Source organism: Pseudomyrmex gracilis, unplaced genomic scaffold (assembly GCF_002006095.1).
Source record: "Pseudomyrmex gracilis isolate BER0280 unplaced genomic scaffold, ASM200609v1 scaffold_9, whole genome shotgun sequence".
Taxonomy (NCBI): Eukaryota; Metazoa; Arthropoda; class Insecta; order Hymenoptera; family Formicidae; genus Pseudomyrmex; species Pseudomyrmex gracilis.
This window is the reverse complement of record NW_018020593.1, coordinates 1,430,141-1,450,205: the sequence shown is the minus strand read 5'-3', so window position 1 is coordinate 1,450,205 and position 20,065 is coordinate 1,430,141. Positions and strand designations below refer to the sequence as shown.

The 20,065-nt window shown below is 38.0% G+C and overlaps 2 protein-coding genes across 3 annotated transcripts; both read left to right on the top strand.

Moving 5' to 3' along the window:
* The first annotated feature begins 5,689 nt into the window (after window positions 1-5,689).
* Window positions 5,690-15,848, top strand: LOC109861504 (tyrosine 3-monooxygenase). The gene is made up of 7 exons (XM_020441189.1): window positions 5,690-6,099; window positions 10,305-10,416; window positions 10,713-10,835; window positions 11,116-11,175; window positions 11,927-12,746; window positions 13,519-13,882; window positions 14,097-15,848. Exons 1-7 carry the CDS (start codon window positions 6,031-6,033, stop codon window positions 14,262-14,264), a joined length of 1,716 nt encoding a protein of 571 aa, XP_020296778.1. The 5' UTR covers window positions 5,690-6,030; the 3' UTR covers window positions 14,265-15,848.
* Window positions 15,849-15,930: 82 nt separating this feature from the next.
* LOC109861513 lies at window positions 15,931-18,983 on the top strand. 2 transcript variants are annotated; one of them, XM_020441196.1, is made up of 9 exons: window positions 15,931-16,259; window positions 16,319-16,435; window positions 16,794-17,028; window positions 17,222-17,353; window positions 17,458-17,632; window positions 17,945-18,129; window positions 18,232-18,305; window positions 18,365-18,481; window positions 18,732-18,983. In XM_020441196.1, the coding sequence occupies exons 1-9, from the start codon at window positions 16,169-16,171 to the stop codon at window positions 18,857-18,859; spliced, it is 1,254 nt and encodes a 417-aa protein (XP_020296785.1). In that variant the 5' UTR covers window positions 15,931-16,168; the 3' UTR covers window positions 18,860-18,983. The 2 variants fall into 2 exon arrangements, with proteins under 2 accessions (XP_020296785.1, XP_020296789.1); XM_020441200.1 differs by lacking the exon at window positions 18,365-18,481.
* Window positions 18,984-20,065: the final 1,082 nt, after the last annotated feature.

Below are 20,065 nucleotides of genomic sequence, written 5' to 3'. Positions count from 1 at the left end.
TCTAGACTTGCCGAGACGAGATCACAAAACGCGCGCGCGCGCGCTTGTCGCTGAATAATTGGTCCTTGGTTCGGCCGAGGTCAGATTGCTTTCCGTTTCGCGCGTTTGCTAATCGCCGCGAGTGAGTAATCAATCAACTTTATTAATGCATCTGCTCGCTGCTATATTAATCGGCAGCCGGGACGAAAAGAGAGAGGCATTGAACCCGGTTGATCTTATGAAAAAGTTGTTTTCAGTTGAAACATTGATGGGAGTTTGCATTTCCTTTATGAATTCACGTAAACAATACTCATCAACATTGTGGCATATGGTTATTTATTTAGTGTTGGTTGCCGCAAATATCGCAAAAATAAGCAGTTTGCTAAAAACACGCTTCTTTATTGCTTTAAGAATAACCTTCAATTATTTAATTTAGCGTTTGAACAACACGTCGATTATCGTCGCGTTTAATTATCCGCTCGCGGAATTTCCGAGACAATCTTAAAACCGAAATGATTTTAAAACCGAAGGATACTATTTTCTTAACTGTATAACTTAATTGCGAAACGAAGCGAGATCGAATTGACTGTTGATCAATTAGACGAGTGAAGTTTTATCGTTAATCGTGGGCAAAAGTCTTTATTTATTGTATCGTTTGAATAAAGATCATGATTATACGTATATATATATATATGTTCGTGCGATTTCCACGTGATACAGAAAAAAGAGTAAGAATCAAAGATTTACACGCCCGCGTATTTGTACACGCCTCTCAAACGAGGAATATTAATCGCCGTTTTTATATATGCGTGTAATCAGTTTCTTCAGTTTTTACATATTCTTTTTTTTTACGCGCACACGCCTTCGGTTAACATGTATCAGTGGCATTTGGTTTTCAAGACAAATTGCAGGTGTCAATATATAATCGTCGGGCTCGCGCGCGGACGGGCACTCGCGGCAGATGATAATTGTCGTGTGTCTGTGTTACTGTCGTCGTGATAATCTCGGCTATCTCGTAGATGCGAAATATTATACAACGATTGCGATACCCGCGTGCTTATTGCGTTAATAGCGTAAGTTAGTCGCTCTTTCCCCGGCATCGATTCTCTGCATATCTAGATGTCGTGTTGCTACGGCTGCATGCAATATGTAAATTCGCCGCATGTAAAACGTTAATTCAATGAGAATTCCAGTTTTCTGTGTTGCTTTAATCGCGACAAGACGTTACGGTAATATTGCACAGATTAATGTATCTGTCTTGCCGTTTGTAGGCGCAAAATACATATAAAATATATAGAAATTACAAAATATATACATAATGAGAGGTTTTAAATGTCAGAATGACAATTCCGCTTGAGAATTAAGGACTGCCATCTTACGCATTTAACGGACGTTCTCGTTTATATCGACTCCAGTTAGACGATATGTCGCGACAATTTAAATAGCGATCAGATGTCTCGATTATCGCGAGAATTAGTCCGCTCGAACCCCCCGCTTATGAAACACTGATGTGCGTCGCTGAGATGTGTTTCTAATCGATCTGTTTTGCGTTAAGGAAACTATTATCCGATAATTGTACAATATACTGAGCGATTATTAACATATCTACATAATTATTGCAATTTAAACATTTTCATATGGTTTTAACGTGTATCATCTCTTTTTTTCTACTACATTTATATAATAATGACTTGGAGGAAACAATATTCCACAAATGTAACATGTCACATTCTGTTTCTCAATAGTGAGGAAAAACATCAGTTGGAATGCACATAATTCTATTTGATCTTGAAGAAATACTGAATAGTTTTTAAATAAAATTATTAGCTATGTCGGATTGAATTGACACACATGTGAAATACCAAGAAAATTTATAAACAGTCTGCTAATCAGTCTGGATTGTATCGCTTATTCTTGAATCTATCTAGTGAAGAAAGAAATATATAAAGATGAAAAAAGTTTACTCGCGTTCTTTCCTTGCTAACTAGGAAAAGATCTGCAAGTTCTCGGAAACAAATGTTTATTCGAATATGAGGAAGAGAGATTTTATACTCGCGAAGAAAGATAAGAAATGATTATGTAATCAAATAATATGAGATTTAAAAACAAATCTGTTTGTTTCTTTCAATAGGGAGTTCCCAAACTTTGTAGAATATATTTTTTTTAAATATAATCGCGCGTACTGTAGTTAATAAATATATAAACCCGCAATTAAACATTTAGTTACTTTTTATTTTATCCAAAAACATAATGAGAGAGATTAGAGAACGTGAAATAAATGATATGCGCTAATTAATACATAATATATGTATCACATAAGTGTCACGTTTCTTGCAAACGTGTGAATTGAAACGTTACTAATTAGACAATCTTATTCAACAATCTAGTTTCTAATATCATTTTTTTAATTTAGATTTATTACTATTTATTTTGTTTCTAACACGATATAAATGATTAGTTATCATTCTGTTGACCTTTATGACACGAGATATAATATGTGTGTGATTTCATTTTTATAACAACAATTTAATTTGTATTTTTGTACATATATATATGTATACAACTTATTTATATAATTATATAAATGTTTTACAATTTGTAGACGTGTCAGGTAAATTTAATTTGTTCGATTTATCAATTCGGAGTTTATGAAATGTCCGATTATATATAGTCTAGAACTCAACAAGTAGTCTTGACGTAAAGCAAGTGCCACTACGTCTCCAGATATACAGAGTGGCCTTGATACATGAAAGTAAGATTTCACGGTTTGCTACAACAGCGGCAAATTACGTTGTTATGCATATGTTTTGTATATGTGAGATAAAAAATATCGGCGTAATATGTTGTATTCGGGCATATTCCGAAAATGTCACAAGATCGACGCGCGATAATGTGCAATATTGTCTACTTGATTACTCTGTTTTTAATCTTTCTTATTTATTGTTACATTTGCAGTTCTTTAGATAATATTCCGAGAAAAAATACAAGTAGCTGCACGATACATTTATCTGGGGAATCTCCTCGGTCCCAAGGGTCACTAGGCAATCGATAAAAGTTATTAATCAATGTAAAATTACATATGCATTGTTGCTTAATGAAGATAAATTCCTAGTCATTTTTGTATACACATCAAACGATAAGATAATGGAATAATAACAAAACATAAATATCTGAGGTCGTAATTTCGCAACGATTAGATCTGGGTTTAACCAGATCGATGTGTTTTGAGTTACAGCTGCATTATTTCCTCTTTATTATTTCACATATTATAAAATTTAAAAAACCTACTTTGTATTTTATTTTTTTTTAGAAAAGAATTAATTTTCAAGAGAGATAGTATAATCATATATTTATCTATACGTATATTTATTTTTATTTAATCGCACGCATCACTGTTAAAAATTTTCCGTGTATAATTACTGAGTTTGCACCTACTTCTTCTCGATTCGACGACAACTTAACAATGAAAACTTAACTTGACAATGAAAAAGTCAAAGTGACACATATATTCGCACAAATTAACACACGCGAAATGATCGCATTATTTAGTAGATGATTTATCAATGCGACGAATTAACGGTTCTTTTGTTCAGAACAAGATTACAGCTTGGAAACTCCCAGACTGGAAATCCACGCTCTTAGAAACCGGTCGCGAGATCGGCAGAATCCAGCTCGGCAACTCGGGGAGTTCCCCGTGTCACGCCTCCATGCGCAACTCGTGACGTCGGTCGTAAAATCTAGATAACCGAGGAAAATTTTCTCTTGGGCACCAATAAACAAACACGGACGTTAAACAATTTTGAACATTTTTTCGAATTTTAAGACAAACTCCAAAATTTTAAGAAAATAACAGTAATTAAAAGTAACGACGGAAAGGCAGCAAATATTGAGATGACAAATGATCATAATATAAGGAAGTTCCCGATCGTTAAAATCTTCCGCATTGATTTCACCGAATTCAACTTGTTTGTATTTTGAAAGATATCACGTATGCTTTTGTGTTGCACGCACATATATATCAAATCGCAGATTTACACAATCGAGATCACGTTGAGCACTAATTTCAATAAAAATTCCTTCTCATCGATCGTGATTATTTTTTCTGTTAATGAGGTTTTTTTTCTAGAAATACTGATCTAATCTGAAACGATCGTCAATCAAGGACAAACCGTATACTTCCGAAGTATCTGGATCTCTCGAGCTTCCGTTACGCAACGCGCATACACACCGCGCAGAATTAAATATAATTTTTCTACTCTTCCGCATGCATTCGTAAATCACAAATTTTTATACGGACCGTAAGAAGCAGGTTTTCAATTTTTTTTACGGTCATCGTTAAATATTCATTATGGTAATTCTTATGTTTTTGATCGCGATCAAGCGCGATTAAGCGCGCGCGTGCTCACCTTTACCGGGAGGCTCGCGATAGCGATCGGATCATTCGCAGCTGCGTCTTTTAGAAAGCCGTCAAAATCGACATGACATTTTCTCCCAGGATGTCTTTCTCCGGACGGTTCTCGACTCGTGCATGCGTGCGTACGCAAACGTACGCACGCGACGAGTGACGCACGTAAATGACGATCGTACAAATAGCCAATCGATCGTCAAGAATCGAGCGGATTGCGTGAAGCACGTTCTGATGACGCCGATCGTGGTTTAACCTTTAATAGAATTTACGCAAAACTTGAGGAAAACTCATGTCAGAGATGGCGAATTAGTATTTAGATTTTTTTTTCTGAAACAGGATAAAATCGACTCCGTTCATTTATGTAAAGCAATTTTGTGTACCTGCGAAGGATAAAGGAAAAAACTCAACTGAGCCGTTTTTTAAATTTTATAATATGTGGAATAATAAATAAAAAAAATTTAGTTGAATATTTTGTTTAATTTTGTTCTCTTCTTCAATAAACAAAACGTCAGTTTGCTGAATCGAGTTCCGTATTTTAAGACACAAACTATAAATATGGTCAAATCCAGAAAACAATATATCGGTAGATCCATAGATCACACTTGTCCCAAAATGATATCCACATTCTAAAAACGCATGATTAGGTTTTCGTATCTGTATTCAATATTATATTCTGATATTCAATACTCTATTCTTATTCAATATTATATTTATCGATTTTATTCAATTTATATTCATAAATGGGAATTCTTATGTAAAGCAAGACTCGTTCTAAGCATTTAATCAATAATCTCTTATTAATAATCTTATAATTATTACGACATTTATTATCATATTCAATGTGTGTTTTCTTTTTTGCTTTCGCATCAAATTAATTATATACCAATTAAAAATTTTTATTAAAATAATCGATATCTACTCGTAAAAGAGAAATGCCAATATTTTTACAATTTAATCAAAATCCGTTCTGTTTCCTGTAAAATGCGTTGTTGCCTGGACAATGGGGGACAATTTTCGTCCCATTATTTTGCCTAATCGAGAAAATGTCTCACAGTGTCCCACGGAATTCCGGAATGAATTTACAAGACTGTCAGTGGCGAGACTACGATCCTCTTCGCGGTCAATCGCAGTTCTCGTCAATGACAACAGCGCCTGCGGCGACGATGATCGCCGCTTCCAAGAGGACCATCCGAATCGACGACACGGTGGGGGGCACCCCTGACACTCCGGCATTAGCAGGCGGTGAAGGGAGGCAACGGTTTATATGCCGGAGCAATGCGCCCCGTAGCGCATTCGCTCGTACGCCTCGTCCAAAGCGGATCCGAGTAGTAGAAGCTCGTTGTCGCCGCCACCGTCTTGGTCGTTTGTTGTAGTCGAACCGTAGCAACGTATCGGGGACGGATCGAGGCTGAAAAGGACGCAGACGGACATATACTCACCCGGGATATTTAAAACTCGCGGCGAGAAAAGGGCGCGGCGTGAATTATTATATCAACGAAAAACTAATCGTGCAAAAGAGGCAGTGAAGAACAGCTCACGCACCACCATCAACAAAGTGAGCTCTGTCAGGCCGAGAACAACCCGAGAACGAGTCGAGAAATCGCCAGAAAATTCTGTCAGAAAAGAAGAGTGATAAGCGGGATATGATGGCAGTCGCAGCCGCTCAGAAGAACCGCGAGATGTTCGCTATCAAGAAATCTTACAGTATTGAAGTAAGTTCTTATAAAACTAACAATAATGGCTTTGAACGAAAATATAATGTAAAGATCGTTAGAAATTTGAAAGAAATATAATATCTCTGTTTATAAATAATTTTTATATATTAATTTATAAATTTTTATTAATTTTATGATTTTTATTTTATATAAAATAAACAATCTCAAAAAGTTTATTAAATAAACACACGCAAGATGATTTTTAAAACGATTTTCTGCATTGTTACGTACACACGTTGTAAGCAACAGGTTCAATCGAAAAGATGGAATAAACGCGCGAACCGATTGCCTCAGTCATTGATCTGTACGAGTATCTTCGCTCGGAAATTCTAATCGTTCGCTGTGAAAATCTTTACATTTCGATAAACATGTTATGTAATTGCACAGCTCGATCTTATTATACATGCATTCTAGATGTGTATTATCGTTGATAAAATTATGCACGACTTGCATTCATTTTATCGGCAAATGTTTTAATTACCACATTATACGATTTCTACACACAGATATAAGTAAATGTTTGCTTTTTCAGCTAGAGTTTCGGGGAGAAGGGGGAGTTTATTTGATTTTTTTTGAAATGTACTAACAAGGTACATTTAGAAACGGGTAAAAAAATTGCGTCAGAAAATTATTTAAAGACGCATGTGTGTCGGTTCCGCTTCTTTCTCAAGTTTAATAACAGGCGAGAACCAACGCAAGTGAAATTTTCACACAGACCCGGCGAAACCCAGAAAAGAAGAGCCCTCGTGTCCGGAGAAAGTATATACGCACCACTATCACCCATTCATTCTGTTTGCGCAATGTTAATGACCTTGTCGCAATATTAACGAATAACTAATCAACCAGATTACATCATTTTGTACATAGAAAAATCTCGATTGATGCAAATGATGTGAATGAATTTGCACTATTCTACTGAATTTGAAAAATATCTTTAAATTTCTTGATAAAAGTTGCTTCTTTATATCTTATAGAGTAATCGATAAATTCAAATTAAGTCTTGATAATAATTATTCGATCGAGTATATATAGTTAAAGAAAACTCTGATGTTATTATCTTTCGATTAACATGTGAAATGAAAACAAACGTGAAAAAAAGTCGTAGTAAAAAAAATAACACAATGTATCAGCACAGGAGCATTGATATCCCGATGAATTCTGTTCAATGGCCAGTTCGTTACGCATACATTTACATAATAAATTCGAGGATCGCGAGAATTATGCACTCGCGACGAGCACGAAAAAGCATAATCTGTCGTGAGTTGTTTCTACGAGATTGTAAACGAGGAAGTTGACTAGTCACGAGACGGCAATTTTCGACTACGGAAAGACGCGGTTTGGAGAAATTCCCGATGATTCTCCTGACGTGCCTGTAAATTTACTTTCCTGAACCTCATAAAGAATTGTTTCTTCTCGTTGTCGCGTTGTTAAGATTGTTCTTAAGCTTGCAATAATATTTATGCAAAATCACTAATGATCACTGATGATTAAGGCAAATATACGAATAAAGTTCTTATGTGATTTTATAATACGATTAATCGCACTTCTTTCATGTGATTTAGACTTTTACTTTTGATAATCGTGACGAGTCTGACTCATTCAAACGGAACTTGTAAATATATATATATATATATATGTACGCCCGGATCTAGATACTGAATCGAATCCAGAATCGGCGCGATCGATAGTTATATCGTGCAAGACGCAGGATAAAAAGTGAACCGACCTTGAGTACATTTCCTACGACCGCACTGAAAACGCGGATGGTATTTCGTATTCTAGTTTTTTCGGCTCATTATCAAATTAATTTTTATTCGCAATTCTTAGTTCACAAAATGCAAATTGCATTATTGTTGACAACATGTGTTAACGTAGCAACAATGATATAAATCGTTTATTAACAGTGTTGCGCCGATCTAAACCGAGTCTTTGAATGATTGACAAATTTAATATATTTTTTCTCTGTATCGAAATTACTGATCGCTACCGATCGGATCGACGCGGAGAGAAATTATATCATCGTTGCAAAATCGATTTTTAGCCTCGGCTTCTGCACGATAATTACGAATATATTATAAATATGACAGAGAAAGAGAGCGCACACGTGTTAAACAAAAACAGAAAAAAAAAATGATTGCACGAAGCAAGTTAGGGAAAGAGAAAGAAAAAGATAAGAAAGAAGAGACCCTGACCACACGCTCATTATTCGCCTTCGGAGGCAACACACGCATTCCCGTTGCATTCGCGAGATTCCATCGGCAGGATCTACGCACGAGAGTCCTGTTATGCTAATTAAATTTTCAATATATTCAACTTTGAACCCCTTAGTTACTCGGGTCAAAAGCGTCACGATTCTCGTGTCTCTTTTTTTTTAGGATGAAAAAAATATTTGTTTATCGAGAGATGCGCGTCGCACAGTTGTGCAGCTTGATTTTACGAGTTTTTTGACTTCAAAGAGGCAGAAAATTACTCGCTCGTTTCAGATTCCATCGCTGGGTCTACTGTTATGTTTTTCCATGATGCTCGGAATCGATTTGCATTGCCGCTCTTTTCTTTCGTTACATTTCTTTTTTTTTATATAATTCTCACGTTTTAAATACATCTTAAAAATATTACGGTGGAAGGAAAGAAAAACTGAAGATTCGTGAGTGTGTTGCCGAGCAGCTGGTGTTAAAGGGTTGAGTTACGCGAGCGTGATTTTAACGCCAGTTTAACGATCAACCTTGGAATACGTTATTCTCGGAAACGTTAACGCTGTAGTACGAGTAGCACCGTAATTGCATATGACATTCGCTACGTTAGAAATGCATTAGAAACGTTTTTCCACGTAATGTACGAGCAAATCTCGAGATTTACAGTAAAACGGACAAAAATATCTATCTGATCGGATACGTCCGCGTTCGATTCGGTGCAATCGCAGTCATTGTATCAGAGATCCTGTTGCAATTTTAATTGCAGTTTCTTCGTCGGGTAATCGCTTCAACTGCAATGATTCTCGAGGTCGTTTCTTCTGCAACTTCGACCGTGTGTGCTCGCGCGATTCCCACAAGGTCGGGAACAACATTCCTATGTACTTGCCATTTGCACGATTGGACACTCGCGTCATTTATTCGTCGAGTTATGGTTGCGGCGGGTTTGGAACGGCTGTCTCATATTTCACGCGTAATTACATATATTTGTCACTTATGCGTCAAACTAAGACCTATTGCAATTCACTACTTTGTCTAACAGCTTACGACGGATAAATTAATTGATCCTCGAGTGTATATCCTTATCGATTCATCGAAACGAGATTTGTCACGCGTTTAAACGCTCTCACGATGCATTATCACCTCCGTGTCGCAACGCTCATCGACGCGTATATAGTCATCGTTCATCCATTCCGTTGGCAAAGTACTTGGCCCACTTCACGACACACGCGTTAAGGGATTGCTAAACGTTTTCTCTAAACTGTGCCAACTGACTGTTTTGCTGGAGCGAATGCAACTAGGTCCCCGCGGCGTCGCGCCGAATACGCAACAGACAAGAATTTGTATGATCAATGACGTGCGCTCGTCCGCCTTCGTCAAGAAGAAAATATCTAATAAGCTTTGCATCTTCCAGACAGTTTTATGTCGTCCGGTGTCTCTTTGCTCGCGAGAGAATATTTTCTGCGATTTTACGAAATCAAAAATTGAATTTTTGTATATCGTGAAAAAATATTAATATTTCGAAAGACGTCAATTATGTCGCGCGAAAGTGAGTTACGCGATGACGAAGGAACGAACTTTTATATATTTTTTTCCTCTAAAGACTGAACGTCAGTCACGAGCTCCTTTGTGTCTCACTATTCCTAGCCGGAATTAATTCATTTCCGATCCTTCAACGACAGCAGGACGGATGTCGCGAAAATTCATTTCCGTGCCTTTTGTTCGTTGATCAATTTAGACGAACACTCAGTCGCGCTGTCGCCGGGCTAAGATTTTCGTTTTGCTTCATGTCAAAGGTGGATGCACGGAGACCGCGGAAATCGAAATCCGGCAAATTTACGCGCAAGGATATCCGCCCTTTAAAGTTTCAAGTCGAATCTACGAGATTGCTCGTGAACAAAATAAATATATGAAAAAATGCGTGCGATAAAAATAAATAAGAATTTTTTTGAATTTAATTAGTAAAAAAGCATTGTATCACCGAGATTTATTTGTATTTGTTTATATTTTTAGAATGGGTATCCAGCGCGAAGACGTTCTCTCGTGGACGATGCCCGTTTCGAGACGCTGGTCGTCAAGCAGACGAAGCAAAGCGTGCTCGAGGAAGCTCGACAGCGAGCGAATGGTGAGTCTTCGGCATGTGCGACCAATGTATTTTTGTCACATATTATATATATATAATTTCTATCAGTATATGTTTGTTTGATGTGTAGAAAAAAATACAGCTAGAAAATAATTTTATGCATTTGTTTTATTATGAAACAGAGACGGCATTTTTATAAAATATAACTTAGTTCAGTGTTTCTCACGAGAGAAACAAAATTTTATCGGCGTAACGTATACAGAAATAGTGCGCATTGTCAGCATTAGTTGTATGTGCGATGTCTATGTTGCATGACATGTTTCTTTGTTACTGGATAGACACAAACGCCGATCAGACAATCACTTGCACTCAGGAACAAGGACAGGGAGAGCATTACGTTGATGTTTCATCAAGTGACGACGAGCAGGTGGAGTCGTTGGTTTGCGCAGCGAAGAAGGAAGGTTTGTACACCAGCGTTATGTGCGTTGCGCAATTAATAACGATCATTGAATAACTGAAGCGTGAGATGCATTTCCACAGAACAGCGCTGATTAGCATCATTGATGTATGATAATCCCGTCATGACATATTTACGCAAAAGAATCTCTTTTTAATATTTATCGACATATTTAAAAATGGACGTGATGTCTCTCGAATGCATCCACGATTAAGTTATAGAGGATTGCGCGAGTTTTTTTTCTTATGAGTGTTGCATGAGCACGAATCACTTATAACTTTCAGAAGCGAAAGCGGAGGCTTCGTCGGACAGCGATGGGAAGCCAGACGACGACGATGATGACGGTAAGTACGTCTTTTCGTCCTCACCGAATCATAATTGAAAATATCGTACTGTTTTAAATGGAACCAAAAGTAGGTGAACACGTGCGAAGAAGTTGAATGCGCGGTGAAAGATATAAGCGACAGTAAATGGAGGTTGAAACTGGTGCCATTGTCGACAACGTACGGTCAACTAGGAGAGGGGGGGGGGAAGTACTCGGGACCGACACTCGGGGGGTGAATTATGTCTGCGAGCTCTTTTCGTTTCTTTTCCACTCGCGCCCCCGCAAAGCCGCTTTGTGCATTTAGAATCGTATTACCGGAGTGGAGCCTTTCTCGAGATCCCGGAGCGACTCCGCGTGGCCACGGTAAATGTATAACACGGTTATTCCTTTTCGCCGTCTTTTCCATCTTGTTCGCTACAATGACGGAGCCACTTTGCGACTTTTCTCGCTTTCGCGCGCGACAGTTTCCAACGTTAAGACGCGCGACACGGAAATGGACTTTGAATTGCCCGATTATTACCGTCCGTGGAAATCACTTAGGGTGCTCTTGCGAAAAAACTCGCGACAGGAGTCGCTCTCGAGAAGATTTCACGGTCGAATTCCCGCGACGCGAGCGCTAGTTTTATTTCACGTATTGTCAAACTGCTCGTATTTTCTCAAATGCCGCACGTTACGCAAATCATGTAGGAAATTTTAAAGAAATTAATGTGGATGAATAATTTTGAAATTGAAAACCTCGAAACTCTAGGGAAATGTACGATCTCTTGCAGATGCCGGATTAACCGAGGAAGAAGTCGTTCTCGCAAAGACCATCACCGAGTCTCCCGACAGCGAGCACAGCGTGCAGAAGGCAGCCTTGGTGTTGAGATTGCGAGAGGGCATGGGCTCTTTGGGCAGAATTCTGAAAACAATCGAGAATTTTAAAGGCGCGATTACTCATGTGGAATCGCGACCGTCGAAGAAGGATGGTGTGCAGTTCGAGATTCTGGTCAAAGTCGATATGAGCAGGCAGAGTTTGCTGCAGCTGATCAGAAACCTGCGGCAAAGCTCGGCTCTGGACGGCGTGACTTTGCTCACCGACAATTCCGTCAGCATCAAGGACCCATGGTTCCCGCGTCACGCCTCCGATCTCGACAATTGCAACCATCTGATGACCAAGTACGAGCCGGACCTCGACATGAACCATCCGGGTTTCGCCGACAAGGAGTACCGCGCTCGTCGCAAGGTGATCGCCGAGATCGCCTTTGCGTATAAATACGGCGATCCGATACCCAGCATCCCGTACACCGAAATGGAGAACGAGACCTGGTCGCGCGTCTTCAATACCGTACTGGACCTGGTGCCGAAGCACGCGTGCGTCGAGTACCAGAGAGTGTTCAAGAAGCTGCAGGAAGAGAGGATCTTCGAGTCGCATCGCATACCGCAGTTGCAGGAGGTGAGCGATTTTCTGAAGAAGTGCACGGGCTTCACTCTGCGACCGGCAGCCGGTCTCCTGACGGCGCGCGACTTCCTGTCCAGCCTCGCGTTTCGGGTCTTCCAGAGCACTCAGTACATTCGCCACGTCAACAGTCCGTATCATACTCCCGAGCCGTAAGTGTTTTGAAATTTTTTTAACTTGCGCATTAACAGACGTAAATTATGCATTAATGCAGCTGAGTAGCAAAACCAGCTTGAAGTATTTAACATTTGTATTTGAATAAATTACATGTTATTTTGACAAATTGTCTCACACGGAAAGTTTTATGATTCTGTGTATCGTATAAGATACAAAGATAGTACACGCTAGAATGTACCTATTACTGAGACTTGATAATGACACACTGCATCGGAGACATAAAGCAACAATGTTAATTAAAAATTGCGTGTTGGAAAGGTCGCTCTACGATCCGCGTCACGGTCTGCCTCTTCGTGTCAAACTACAAGGCAATCGATATTGCGTTATGACGGGAGCCCCTACGCCCGGTACACAGAGAACGATGATAATAGAATTACCGCGTCTCTTTAAGCTCGTAATGGAAGCTCTAATTGGCTTTTAACGACGCGATGGCGTTGATAACTCAGTTCCGCTCAGTTGCGAACTCGTTTTTCCCGCGTAGCGCGCGCGGATCGCGTCACATAGAGTGATTTCCAGGAACCTGCCGATAGTCTTCGAGATTGTAAGAATCTACACCTACCTTGAGTTTTCATTTATCTGGTGATGCATTCTAACTTGATCAAAGTCTTGCAGTTGGTGTAAATTGTGCATTTGAAAGTCTCAACTAATTGTGTTATCGATCAGATTAAGAATCTTAATCAATTCAGAATCGACATTAGCAATGAAAAATAGACACTTAGTTCTTTACCTTTATTTCTCCAATTGTAGAGACTGCATTCATGAGCTCTTGGGCCACATGCCGCTTCTGGCCGATCCGAGTTTCGCTCAGTTCTCGCAAGAAATCGGTCTCGCGTCTCTCGGTGCCTCGGACGAGGAAATCGAGAAGCTGTCAACCATCTACTGGTTCACGGTCGAGTTCGGTCTTTGCAAGGAAGGTCCCGAGGTCAAGGCTTACGGCGCCGGTTTACTGTCGGCCTACGGCGAGCTGTTGCACGCGCTTAGCGATAAGTGCGAGCACCGACCGTTCGAGCCGGCAACCACCGCTCTTCAGAAATATCAGGATCAAGAATACCAGCCGATATATTACGTAGCCGAGAGCTTCGAGGATGCTAAGGAGAAGTTCCGTCGTTGGGTAAGAACGAGAATACATTATTTTTCAATATTAACTCGCGTAATTAATTTTGTTTTCTGTGCAATTTTCTTCTTCGAAACTCTACTATATCATGCGCGGCGTCTGTGTTGATAAGTTTAAAAATAACGGAATTGAGGGATGTATTTATAATTGTTTTATATTCTCAATCTAATATTTTTGTGTAAATAACAATTAAATTTGCTTTCTTTTGTAGGTGGCTACTATGAGCCGACCGTTCGAAGTCAGATACGATCCGCATACGCAACGCATCGAAGTTCTCGATAGTGTCGATAGACTGGAGGGTCTGATCACTCAACTTAACACTGAGATGACGCACCTCACTAATGCCGTTAATAAAATGAAGGCGAGACACTTTGCGTAAGAACAACATTTTCCGCGTCTTCTCGTTGTACCAATTCGATTATTTCGTTTTTGCAAACCATCGAACCCCGAAATTATATTAATTCGTGCTCTTCCGACGGAATAACTTTTCTCTATTCGATGACAATAATTCTCGACAACTTATCAAATGACAACTAACGAGACAAGCGTAGTGTATAACGCGCTGTTTCTATCATATGATTGTAGCAAGACTTACCGTATTTTTTTAACAATATTTTGAACATAAATAATTAAGTTTAAAAAAAACCGTGAAAGTTTGCGAAAGATAATCACTGCAAATGAAACGTCATCTTCATAATTGCATCGAGGCTTCAGTTTCCAGGTTCGGTGGAACATGTTCATCGTTATCATCCTTGTCGCGCTGCGCATCAACTGTTTCTTTGTATAAAGTCGTTCATTCATGCTGTTGTACGCGTATACGAGCATCGATTGCATTTGAAAAAGTCGCAAAAGTTTAAAAATATTTGATATTATGATTTATTCATGTAAACGGATTGGGTAATTCGTGACAGCTCAATGTTTCGCTCTCTCGAATATTTTCTACGAAATATCAAATAGAAAAGGCACAAATCACAACAGTTATTTTTGTGCAAACAAAACAAAATCATTTTTGTCACTGAGAACTGCACGTACGCGCGTACAATTTACATTACTATTACATTATTATTATTATTATTATTATTATATTTTGTTCTCTCTTTATTGTTACACGGAGGCACATTATTGCTTAATCCAGCGATCACTGGCAATCTGTCCGATATATTTTGTAGTGCAGTCTATTTAAAGTAAAGAGTAAGTTGTAACGCAAGATGATTTTCGCGGCTGAAGGATTGTTGTAGTCTCAGAATAGAACTCGCGAGAATGTGTCGACTTCTCGGCGATAGAACTCGTCTTGTTCTCGAATTGTGAGTTTGCAGTATTTTCCTCTCTTGTGCGAATAAATTGACAGACGGCGGCTGTTTTTAGAGAGTCGTCGGACAGTACTTACTCTCTCGGACGATAGGAAAATTAAACGAAAAACGTTTCTCCTATCGGCTCGTTGCACTTTACAATTCAGACGTTTACGTGCATCGATTTAAACAGTATTTCGTAAAGATTCTATATAAACGGTGTTCGTAGACGACTCTTGAGACGTCTTATTTATACATAATATGTGTGCGTGTGTGTGTATCTATATACAGGCATGCATAGAGAATAAGACGATCTTAAATACAAGATCCGACTACGAACGCCCGTAAGTTGTGTTCTTACTTAAATAGTTTGCATCTAGACGCTGTGTCGCTTCGAACCCGGAGAAGTTCCCCCGGGCGCTTATACGAAGCGACGTCGCTTTAGAAAGACACTATTTAGCGAGTAGTGCGAATCCCCGCTTATACGCACGCTGCGCTATTCCTGTCGCGCAGAAACTTGAAAAAGAGACGTGACGTTCTTTTTTTTGTACGCGCACATAACCCACCCTTGTTAATCGTAGCGAATACGATCGACACGTATGATATGTGTTTCCTTTGTATTATATTGTAAAGTATTCAGAGCATAAATAAAAAATTAAGATATATGAATCTTACACGTGCCGTTCTTCCATTTCTTGCGTGAGACCTTTTTTTTAAAAAAGATATTGTATAAAGCGGAAGTGCCGCGTGTATATAAATGCGTGATATAACTATCGACGCAATTGTCTAATCGCCATATTAGTCGTCGTAATTACCGGGTGTAATTAGCTACGCACATGACTGCGCGCACGGGATACTCGGAACTAAGTGAAATTGTCTCTTACGCATTGCTTCAGAATCCACATGCGTAACCCGATTGGACTTTTCTTTTTTTCCAGAACAGAGTATGATTAGTGCTTCGGAACATGGAAAATAATACTTAAGATCGAAAAAAATGCATTTTTCGATTAGGATTATGAAATTTCTAGTTCTCGTTATCCCGCTCGCCATGCAATACGTGTTCGCCGAATCGCGAAACAGAGACAGTAAGAGAAAGTGATGTCTCTTTTCTCGTCGCGTTGAAATAACTTCCTTCTTTGCTCAGGTTATTCGGACGAGAAATTCTGCATACTCGAGTGGATCATTTACCTGAAGCGCTTCTCGTTAATCGCGTTAATGTTGTATGGCGTCGTTTTGTATTACGTGCCCAAGTCACGCTCATGTGAGTAGTACAGAGAAAATGAAGTCGAGTAAAAAGAGGGACGAAAGAGCTTGTAAACATCGCTAATGGTTTTTACGATTTTTCTTTACTTTTTGCATACAATATCGTAATATTGTACGAAACAAATTGCTTAGAATATTATAAATTTTCATGTGTGTGTGTGATTTTTCATGTTCTTAAAATTTACGGCAAGAAATGAAACGGTAAGCAGATTTGATTCTGTTTTTATTAGTAACGAGATAATAACTTTTTTTCTTCTCTTAAATAATTATGATGGATTGAATACACAAGAAATTGTCAAAAAGAATTAATGTAAGAAATTTTTAAACTTCTGTAAAAAAGCGTAATTGAATTTCAGACGCTCGACGAGCATGTTGCGTTATAATAGATCTCGTAGCAAACGGATTGAAATTTATCTTATGTGCGACTGAATCTGAATACGAAAAGATAAAAGCAAAAGACATGGATGATCAAAGTGAACCGAGAATACAAGAACTATATCGAAAGACATGCAAACAAGCCTCAAGGAGTTACAGACAAAGATACATCGATAGAATAGACGACACCGACCACAGTGATAATAAATTAATGAGGTCAGTTGCGTTTTTCTATGGATTCTTTGTGTCTTTCTTTGCAAGCACAAAGAATTAAACCAAGAGTTAAAAAGAAACAATACACGTGCATGAAGAATGAAAGTTCATTATACGAATAGTGACGTCTGCGAAACTTAATATTTTACACATGCAAAGTCTCTACGTATAATAAATATTGTATGGATTTTTGCAGAAAGAAGGAGAAAAAGATCTACAAAAAATACAGTTCAAATGAAAGACATAAACGTAAGCGAGAAGACTCTTGTCATCATCAAAAGTCTGCCACCAAGGACATATTTTCGGAATCAAATGTATTGTCAACTATGTATGTATAATAAATAAAAAGATGAATATGTAAATTTTTTTCTGCAATTGGCTCTTTGAAAATATAAAATATGAATATAATAACTCAAAATATTTAACACGCAGCGACAATTGGATGACTAAAATCGTCGAAAAACGCAAAGATGATGTTATAGGTCTGCGAGATATTCTCCCAAAGACAAATATCTCAACGTGCGGTGTGTCAATGAAAAATTTGATAGAAGACAATTTGAAACACGCGTCTATTGAAAATCACGAAGATAATACTACAAGAAATATTGTAGGAATATCAACAAAGACATATTAACAATGATTATTATAAAGTCTTCTTCAATTTTTCACCGCAGATACATTAAATTTATAATTTCGGAAAGAGAAAATCATACACTTATTGTTTAGAAAGAAAAAAATTTCTTGTATCACTCTTTTATTTAACCGTTCAGTGCCGGATATAAAAAAAATGACGTGTCTAAAAACGTGGCTAAAGTCACGTGACAGGGAGGAGAAGAAAAACAACACGTGACATAAGTCTTTAATTTTGATATAATTACGAAAACAAGTTCGATTATTTTTAATAGAAAATTTGTTGTAGAAAACGAGATCGTCAATTGCGTGTAAGAAAGCGGACTCACTAGTTTCGGAAATTGTTCATAAAACCATTGCCGAAAAATACGAGTCAATATGCAAGGACAATGATCAGCGAGATAACATTGATAATTTGTCGATAGCAAGAGTTTCTACTGATATAAAAACAACCGATTGTGATCTGTTAAACGAGTAAGTTACATAGAACAAACAGAAGAATCACAAAAAAACAGAAAGTAAGAAGTTTATGATACATTCTACACAAAGTTTTGATTGCGTGACACTTTTTGCAAGCGTCTCTCACCATTACACCGGAGAAGATTACACGACAAGGACTACGGAGAAGCAAACAGCGAATCTTTGTTATGGTAATTTACGTATGTCGCATAATAGGGGATTGGAGCATGACAAGTTTTTATATACGTAGGGAGAGTATTTACAAAGAATGAGTTACATAAAAAATCTAAAAGAGAAAACTGTCGATTTCTTCGTGATAAAGAGAGCATTACCCGCGTTTGTTACGAGAATTCTTCGATTATATCAAGTACGTTATGACAGAAGAAATTCCATACAATACCTTTCTAAAGAATATTATGCACAAATCAAACTAAACAAATTAGCTATTGTTTAAAATATATTGTGTAAAAATATATTGGAGAGATATAAAAAGTTTTTAAAGATGTAAGAAGTCGGATTAAACGAGATTGCTTTATGATTGACTATAACTATTATAGCAAATAGACGCAGATTAATTTCAAAAAACTTACAAACGTAATCGATTTTTTCGTTATCAGATCAGACAAAACCAGTCTTGTCTCCAATCATAAGCTGGTTATTTGGCGGTTGTCCGAAGATATCGAGACGATATCGGATTGCAGAAGTCGAAAAGGAAGAAAGTTTCGAGACCACATGGTTTTTCTAAATACACACGAGTATCCACTGTTGCAAAGAGCAAGAATATCGATAACAACGAAAAGCTATATATTATATTATGATTTTATAATGTGTAACACATGAAATTATTGTTATATCAAATTTTCAAAAAAAAAAAAAGTAAAAAAGGCGCCAAGTACACGCGCGCAACTGTTTCTAAATAAAGTTGCTATATAAATTTACTATAAATTGAATGTTTGTAGTGTATACTTGATTCATGCAAAGTTTCAAAGCAGTTGCTTAAAAAACTTTACATCGGAGGTGTTGCTGGGGCGCATAACGCGAACTACTATCGTGCCTCGTGATTCTTTCTTTCGCTCTCTAACTCACACTTTCTCTCTTTCTATTCTTTTCTTCTGTCAACGCGTTCGTATATATATGCCATCTCGTAGCAGGCATACGAACATGCACACGACGATGAAAAACGTGAAGTTCTCAATTCAAAAACTTTATCGTCGCATATCTCCGAAAATCAGAAACAAACAAAAAAAACATAACAATATTTTTGTAAAAATGTTTTATTGTGAATTGATTAAGACCAAAACAAAATTGATCGGTTCAGTCGTTACTTTAATATTGCCTTGAGAAAACCTCTCTACTTCTAAATTGCATGAATCTCGCGTATAATAAGCACAGTGTGCTCGCGCAGTTCGAGCACCACTTCGTTGCGCGTGAACTTGGCGAGAGGCACTATCGTGCTTCTTGATTTGTGAGCTATCAATGGGTGTGCTTTGCCGAAGTTAGCGCTACGTAGCGCTACGTAGCGGCTTCATGTAGCAGTTGCAACTGCTGCGTTACTTCTGCTGGACAGTATTGCTACGCGCAGCATGTTCTAAGTAGTGGCCGTCATTTTTGTAATACTTTGACACTTTTTTTGCCATTTTTATAAATAATTAAAAAACACAGTTTAGCAACCGAAGAATACAACGGCGATTTGTATACAAACATATTTGCGCTTACAGCAGAAGTAACGCAGCAGTTGCAACTGCTACATGAAGCCGCTACGTAGCGCTACGTAGCGCTAACTTCGGCAAAACACACCCAATGACTGCAAAGAATTACAATATTCTAATCTAAATAAAATTGATTTAGATATTTTCCTATTTACTTGGTATAAGATTAAAGTAGACTTTAGATACTTATCGTGTATTGAAATAAAGATTCGTGATCGATACTTACAAATAAAAAAAAAAAA